Raw genomic sequence first — 8,267 nt, 5'->3', positions numbered from 1 at the left:
TCCAAGGTGGAGTCCTAGGTCTTCACACAGCACATCCTGAGCCTGTCTCTCTGAGTCCCCCCTCTAATCCTGACTCATACCAAACACACCACCACGCATGAGCTGTGGAACCCAGCTTCCTGAGTGAATACCGTGCACAGAAGACGCAACCTCTTCTAAGGCACTTCCTGTGACATAACCTTGACCCGTGGGAAGTGCGAGGTAACAGAGAGCTGGGGAGTTAAGTTCCCCTCCTTTCTCCCGCCTTTGGATTCCTTACTCCAAGATGTGGTTCTGCCTTGTACACTGTCTGGACAAGGTCCCCTTTGCCAAGTGAAAAAAGCCCGTCAACCAACCACTGTGTCTGTCTGCAGCTCATTTTGAAGTGGTAACCGAAGCAGGAGTGTTGTTTTGGATCTTTTTCTTGGGTCACCCCTCTTTTCCTCATCCTCCCCACCCTGAGCGTGTACCTCCCAAGGAGAGGGTCACACTTGGATGCTTGCAGTGGGACCTGCTAAGACGCTTGCTAAGCTTGCCCTTCCGACTGGGTAAATGAGCTGGGGTGCTTCCTCCGTCTTGTAGACGACAGAGATTCCCACTGAGCTGGTTCTCCTCCCCTGTGGGGTGTGTGGAAGAGGGCACACCCTTGACCTTAGAAATCAGTCCGGCCACGTGACCTGCTTTGGCTACCGACGTGTCAGCAGAAGGAAGCAGCGTGTTTCGCTCCCAGGGACGGGAGAGCAGTTAGGAAGCACTGTGTCATTCTTCATACCACAGTGACTGTGGAAAGGTAGGTAGATGTGGCAGCACTCGCTATTGAGGCCACCTGGAAGGCTGGGCTGTCACCTGGGCACCAACTGCCCTAAAGAGATGCCCAGAGCTGCGTGTGATTTGCATGAGAAACACACTTATGTCGTGTTAAGCTGCTGCGGTTTTAATGTTCATTGTTACTGCAGCATAACCTAGCCTAACCTAACTGATACTCCGTTTCCAAGCCACAGGAAACACGGTTGCTCAACAGACTCACTCATCGTCCTGGGGGCAGGGCCTCGCCAGCTGATGCCTGCTGAGCTCCGCCAGCCTCCCAGTACATCATCCACTCACTCTACAAATGGTTACGAGCACCTGCGACATGCCACAGGTAGCTCCAGGGACCAGGGACAAGAGGAAGAATACAAGTGTCCCCTAGGGTCTGGGACAGTTTTGTGTACCAAGAACTTCTTACCTGAAGATGTCTGCAGGGCGAGGCTTGCCGGAGCAGCCGGCAAGGGCAAGAGAAGAGGAACACAGAGCAGGGAACCTAGAGAAAGAGGGTGGGCAGCCCCACCCCACCCCCACAGATCTTGGAAGAGAAGACCCAGCGGTTTCCATGGCTTCAAGAGAGGCTGAAAGCCAGTAGCCACAGGGCTGCTTGCTGGCTGCTAGCTGGGAGAGACTCCCAGGAGGACGGCCGAGGAGCTGTTGGCTGGGCTGAAGGGAGACCCAGTGGCCTCTTCTCAGAGGGTCCCAGACCCAGCAAAGCTGAGCAGGGCCCGTGGAAGGCGGAGGCCACTACCAGCCATGGGCCAGAGTGAGGTCAGGCCTCTTTCACACCAACAGGTGACGAGTGATATAAGTCCAGGATCCCCACTCCTGGACTTCATGCCTCGTGTACGTCCCTCCCCATGAGTGTGGGTGGGACCCGTGACTTGCTTCTAACCAATGGAGTATGGCGAAGGTGTAGGTAATTACATGTATGTGATCCCATGAAATTCTAGCCCCATCTTGCTAGAGGCCCTCTGGCTTCAAAGAAGTAAGCAGTTCTCTTGAGAAGCCCAGCTGGCAAAGAGCAGGGTGGGAGGGCAGCCTGGTGGGGCAGCCTCTGGGGTGGGGGCAGCGTCCAGCCAACAGCCAGCAAGAAGCCGGAGACTTGGTCCTGCAACCACAGGGAATGAATCCTGCCAACAAGCTGAGTAGCTGGGAGCAGACTCTCCCCCAAGATAAGAACCCAGCCTAGCAGTCACCTCCGCATCCTTCTGAGACCCTGAGCACAGGACCCCGCTGAGCTGTGCCGCAGGCTCCTAACCCACAGAAACTGTGACAGAAGTAGCACAACTTCTGTCTAAATTGGCAGCAATCTGCTACACAGCCATAGATGACAAATCCCAGGCTGGTCTCCGCCCCTCCGGGTCCTGCCCCGCCCAGGTTGGGGGAGGGGCCGACCACGCCCCTCCCCCACTCCAGTTCCCTCAGCCACTGGCCAGGAAGAGCTGGCACTGGGGAAGGAGAAGGAAGGAGTTTAAATCAAGTGTGTGATTGGATGTTGGAGATTTTTAATGGACTAAACTGAACTCCATGCCTGAAGGTGAGTACAAATTGTATTATCTGCATATGATGTTGTTAGAAAGAGGGCAGAGTCTGGTTGACAAAATCAAACCATGTCAGATTTGAAGCCCATTGAGTTGCGACTACTCAGTAAAAGGTTTTATTGTTGATTTTCAGGAGGCCCAGCCCCACCCACCTCTGACTTATTGTCAAGCTGGGCCAGTGACTGTCCCCTCTGGATCTCAGTCTCCCACTCACTAAAATAAGGAATTTGGAGAAGATCTTTAAGGCACCCCTCAGTCTCTTTTCCAACCCCCGGGGGTTGAGCAAGTCTACAGCAACAGTTTTTAAGGCAGGGAAGAGGCAGCGGGCAGCTCGGATGATGTGGCCTGTGGCTGGGTGTGGCTGGGCCTGCAGTGACGCTGGGAAGTATCCCCTGCCCAGATCTGGTGGGGAAGCAGCTCTCCAGGGTGACGACAGTGGGGAGTCCAGATTCCTTTCAGGTGCAAGGACGCACCAATCCACTCCGGGCCTGTCCCCTCCAGCTGCACGACCACGGCTGGCAGCCCCAGCCGGCTTCCGCTCCAGTGCCACTGTCCCTGCAGCTACCTCTGCAGCATACCATTCCTTCCATGCATTTCACACTCTTCTAGAAACACCTTTCCCCATCTTCCTCCACGGCACAGCTCAGTGTCCTGACATCCCAAGCTGCATGAACCCCCACACACACACACACACCGGGGGCTCCCGGGAGCCCACCCACTCCACTAACTTCCCACCATGAGTATCCACAGGCATATCCATGCCCCGTCCCTCCCCCACCCCACCACCCCATAATCTGAGACAAGACCCTTTTTCTTTCTGGGTTCTTCACGCCAATAACAGTGCCTGGCAAATAGCCGTGGACATGTCACAGCATGAGAGATTTCAGTTCAGCTTCAATTCTGTCACCAACTCCTGAGACACGGACAGACCCCGGCCAAGGTGCCCCTCTGAGCTTCAGTTTTCCCTTCTGGAAAATGGAAATAATGTTCCTAGTCCCCTTCTCATGTATGAGGATCACCTGAGAGAGAACTGGGTTCTCCGGTGGCATTTCAACACCAGCACTGAACTAAGCAACAACGGCTAACAGAGGCCCAGCTACTAGGGGCCTGCTGAGCCAGAGGACACCTCCCTCCCGTCCCCCACGACTGCCGGCTTTGCCTGCCCTGACCCAGCTCCCTATCTGCTGGAGGGTGAAGCCAGGCCCCCTCCTCCTCACCCCTCCTCTCACAGGTTTTATATGACCTCAGAACGTCCTCCAGACGTCCGCCTGCAGCATCCCTGAAGCAGCCCTGCCCGCTCCCCTCCTCGTGTGTCCTAAGAGCGCCATCCTGAGTAAAAACCTCCAAGGAGCCTGCAGCCCTGAGGCTGACATCCCCACTGCCACTGCTCAGAGCAGAGGCAGGGAGAGAGGGGGGGTCCCAGCCTGGAGGGAGTAGACAGCGAATGGGGGACCCAGGTCAGATAGCAGTTAGGAGTCTACAACAGCCAGACAACAGAGTGACACGAAAACCCACTACCACACTGCCCCCACCTTCAGCTAGCTGCCTGGCTTCCGGGGGAGGGACCACTATCTTACGGCTTTCCATGACGTGGGTCCTCTGCCAGGGCTAGGGCTGTGGGTGAGGCGACATTTCCTGCCCTGGGGGCTGGGGTGACAAGAGAGTTGCTGAGTGTGCACACCTTGTGAGAGCACATACACCCTGCTCCCCAGAGCCTTCTCAGGCTGTCCCCATGGAGTTCTCCCTGGCCCAGGGAGGCCCCCAAGGTAAGTGTGACATTGAAGAATATGTGTGGGAGGGGACAAGACCCCCAGGTCCCTGCTCTCTCTCGGAGCCAGGGCTTCCACTCAGAGGACGGGGCTCTACCCCGAGCTGGAGTTGGCAAGGCTGATGATGGGGTGCCCACACCCCTTTTCTTTCTCTGGGGCTGCAGGTCCACTCAGCCCTGAGAGCAAAGGTGACAGGGCCTGCTGTGTGCTTCTTAAGGAGGAAGGAGGCGGGAGCAGGAGGGTTGGGGGAAGGCCGAGGGCCTGGGCCAGAAGAGGGGCCTGCCTGCCCTGAGGAGATGTGCCTCCCTGACTGTGGAACTGACTTTCGGGCCACCAGAAGGCCAGCGGACATCCCAGCCCCCCTTCGTGGCGCCGTTTCCCGGACAAGCCCCTTTGCTGCCTCAGCCCCTTTGTGCCTCCTGGACCCCTTACTCCTCCGCCCTGAGAAGTCCCCCATGTCCCATCTGCGTTTCTCCTACTGTCATAACTGTCCCCTTCCTCTAGGTCTCTGGTCAGAGGCGTGCAGGGCCCCTCTGAGCCTGGGGGCTGGGTGGGCAGCGGAGGCAGGCAGTCCCTCATGAGAGGCCCCAGCTGTCCTCTTTGTGCTAACAGGGAGTCACAAAGACCCCACGCCAACTTTCAGCACCTTCCAGCCCTCGGACTTGACCAGCAGGAGCTGCCAGAGCCTGGCCTTGCTTCCGAGGCCCAGGCTCCAGGCCCTGAAGGCCGAGTTGGAGGCCCAGCCCAGCCCCAGGGCCCCGGCTGTCCACCCTGTGGTGAGTGGGGGCCTGGGCGGGCCGCTCCCCCATTGGCTCCCAGCCTTCCCCTGGGGGAGGACTCGCATATGGACACAGGCCAACTGGGGGACGGCGGAGGGGGAGATCTGGGGCCGCCTGCAGGGCTGGGACACAGAAGGAGGAACGGAGATGAGCTGCGCTGCCCACTCACTGCTCTTCTGTTCCTGGGAAGCTCAGGCTGGGCCCCCAGGTGACCAGGGTACAGTGTCTGAGTCCCGGAAGCAGCCATCTGCTTCTTGGTCCAGCACATCCTGCTCTCGGTCCTTCTCACCAGCCAGGCCCTCCTCCGAGAGGGTGAACTCTCCTTCATTCTGGCCTGGGGGGTGACCTCCCGCCCTTCTGGCCACTGGAAGGCCTCTGCCCATTTAAGTGCAGTCTGCCGCTCACCACTCCTGAGGCAAAGGCCCAGGATCTGGGGGAGCGGAGAACCTGCCTGGGGAACCAGGACGGTTGGAGCTGACGCTGGGACTTAAGTTAGACCTCGGGAAGGGCTTTCTGGGCAATTAGGCCCTAAAACAGGCAAGTGAGATAGGGGGTCGGAGCATCCTCCCCATACTCAGGAGGGGCTGGGGATGAGGATGAGAAGGTGGCCCCTGGCTTGGAGTCAGGATCAGGCCCACTAATCATGGCTCCTTTCCCTCCCAGAACTGCCCCCCTAACCAGGCCTGTCCCCAGGCCCCGGGGGCCGCCTCCAGCCCAGAGGACGCAGGAAAGGCTGAGGAGGAGCCCAGGGCAGGAGGCCAGGCCCTGCAGGCCGAGACCCGGGCGTGGTTCCAGACCCAGGCCCACGGGCTCCTGCAGCACGGGGCAGCCCCTCCCTGGTTCCACGGCTTCATCACCCGGAGGTGAGTCGCCGCGGAGGAAACGGGCCGAGAGAGGCACCAGGGCAAGTCCTGGGTCTTGAGGCTGGTCAGGAATAGGTTGAGGCCACAAGTCCAGGTACTGCTGCTGGGGGCTCCAGGGGCCATTCGCTCAGGCACCTCTCCTGGGGGAGATGGCTGGAGAGGCTCCAGCCCAACGCCCCCAGTGCCTCAGTTTCCCCTGCAGGCTCAATTATCCTCCCATATCTAAGGCCTCTGGTCCTCCTGGTCTCCACTTGTGTCTCCTGGCTCGCCCAGCCCTCTCCACTCCCTTCCTCCCTGGCAGCTCCTCAGTTCACCTCCCCTGCACCTGTGTTTGCCTCCTCTGTCCAGCTTGTATCTTGTGACATCTAGAAGTCTACTGCCATCCCTGGTGGTGCGGTGGCCCTTCCAGGATGAGGCCAGGATGCAGGGTGGGGAGCTGTCCCTGGGGGCCCACACCCTCTCTCCCATCTCCACCCTTCTCTAGCCACTTCAGCCTGTTTGGTTAGGGGTAAGGGTCCCCCCCCCCACCCGTGAGAGCTGGGAGCGTCAGAGCTGCGCTGTCTCTTCTCATCACCCAGGGAATCCGAAAGGCTGCTGGAGACCAGGCCGCAGGGCTGCTACTTGGTGCGATTCAGCGAGAGCGCTGTGACCTTTGTGCTGACTTACCGGTGAGGGGCGGGGCTTCCCGCTAATCCGTGAACGGCTCTTGGCTCCGCCCCCTTCCCTCCACGCCCCCCCCCTACTGAGAGTGGGACACCCTGGCGCAGGGTGGGTAGGGGTCACGCCTGGTGTGGTGGCCCTGGCAGGGGAAAGGGAGCTGGTCGCATTCTGCCCGGTCGCATTCCAACTGGCGCCCTCCAGGAGCCGGACTTGCTGCCGCCACTTCCTGCTGGCCCAGCTTGAAGATGGGCGCCACGTGGTGCTGGGCGAGGACAGCGCCCACGCGCGGCTGCAGGACCTGCTGCGGCACTACACCGCGTGCCCACTCAACCCCTACGGGGAGACGCTCAGCCAGCCCCTCGCCCGGCAGGTACGACCCCCCTCACCGCCCTGACCCTGGCCCTGGCCGTCTCCAGGGAGACCTAGGCCAGCGCCCCTCCTCACGCAGTGCCCAGGTCCAGGACAGCGGCACTAGGCACTTTCTCCTCGCAACAGGTTACTCAGCGGTGCATCTTGCCCACCCCTCTGGGCGGGAAGCCCTTCCAGAAAGATGCGTGCTGGGGAAGAGGCCTTAAGAAACCATCCTCACCACACAGAGCCTTGAGGGGCTGAGAGTGCCCAGACAGGCACATGGGTCATTTGTTTTTTATGTTAAGATCTGTTTACTGAGTGCCCACATGTACCAGATGCTGGCAGGCCCTGTAAATAGAGCCAGGGACAAGACAGCCAGGTCCCAAACCCGCAAATAATGGCCATTAAGTGTGAGGGTGATGGGAGGAAATACAGAGTAGGGTGCCACCACTCACCTGGAAGGCAGCTGTGCCTCCTGGAGGAAGTTCAGGCAGGACCACTCTGTGTGCCAGGCATCTGTCTGGGCACTGGGAAAACAGCAGGAAACAAAACTGACCAAAATATCCCTGCCTTCACGGAGCTTACATTCTAATGAGAGGAGACAGACAACAAATACATAACACAGAGAACACATAATCTGCCCAGTAATGATAAGTGTTAGGAAGAAACACCAAGCAGTGACAGGGAGTGACAGGTTTGGGGCCCTTACATGGAGACATCAGGGAAGGCTGCTTTGGTAAGAGGACCTTTGAGGGGATGCCTGAAGGAATTAAGGGAGGGCGTCATGCAGACAACTAAAGGAAACGCATCCTAGGCAGAAGGAACAGCAGGTGCAAAGGCCCTGTGGTAGGAGGAGACTTGATGTGCCTGAAGAAGAGCGAGAGCAGGGAGGAAGCCAGCAGGGGTTGGAGAGGTGGGAGATGAAGTCAGAGAGGTGAAGCGAGGGGGCCTTGTATATGGACTCCTGTATAGATTTGGGATGTTATTCTGAGCTAAAGACTGCTCAAGCCTCTTGCATTTTTACAACCACAGGCACAGATAGAGACTGGCCTGGCCCCGTGTTCCAGGGGAAATTAAGTTTTATGCTCCATATTGCCGTCACCCCAGCTCTTCCCCTCCTCCTGGAGTCCTTGCTGTCTCCATCCCCTGTTCCTCACCCAGGGAATCCAGGGCAGGCCACATTCCTGTGCCCCTCCCCGCCCAGCCCACCCTCCCCCCAGACCCTGTGATTCTGCCCTCCTGGATCACCTGCCCGCCCCCACGGCCATTCCTCCTGCACCGACTTCCTCCCGCCTGTTTCTGTCCCAGCAGACTCCTGAGCCAGCAGGACTTTCGCTAAGGACTGAAGAATCAGACTCTGGAAGCAAAAGCCAGGACCCACACCCCCAGTACACCCCAATCCTCAAAAAGCAGCAGCCCGCAGCCCCCACGCAGAAAGAGGGGGGCGGCGAGCCAAAGGAGGTATTGGGCTGGAGGGGCCCGGAGGAGGTGGGGCCTGCGGGGGCGGGGCCTGCGGGG

The 8,267-nt window shown here is 59.0% G+C and overlaps 1 protein-coding gene across 1 annotated transcript in view; it reads left to right on the top strand.

Annotated features, from left to right (window-relative positions):
- Window positions 1–2,242: 2,242 nt before the first annotated feature.
- SH2D2A (SH2 domain containing 2A) overlaps window positions 2,243–8,267 on the top strand; it is a 13,680-nt gene continuing 7,655 nt past the window's right edge. Inside the window, exons 1-6 of the mRNA XM_019662500.1 lie at window positions 2,243–2,323; window positions 4,709–4,872; window positions 5,539–5,738; window positions 6,317–6,406; window positions 6,600–6,768; window positions 8,061–8,210. Of these exons, the coding sequence (XP_019518045.1) occupies window positions 2,314–2,323; window positions 4,709–4,872; window positions 5,539–5,738; window positions 6,317–6,406; window positions 6,600–6,768; window positions 8,061–8,210 (783 nt within the window). The 5' untranslated portion in view covers window positions 2,243–2,313. The remainder of the gene's footprint in view (window positions 2,324–4,708; window positions 4,873–5,538; window positions 5,739–6,316; window positions 6,407–6,599; window positions 6,769–8,060; window positions 8,211–8,267) is intronic.

Source organism: Hipposideros armiger, unplaced genomic scaffold, assembly GCF_001890085.2.
Source record: "Hipposideros armiger isolate ML-2016 unplaced genomic scaffold, ASM189008v1 scaffold_378, whole genome shotgun sequence".
NCBI lineage: Eukaryota > Metazoa > Chordata > Mammalia > Chiroptera > Hipposideridae > Hipposideros > Hipposideros armiger.
This window is presented reverse-complemented; position numbering and strand designations above follow the sequence as displayed.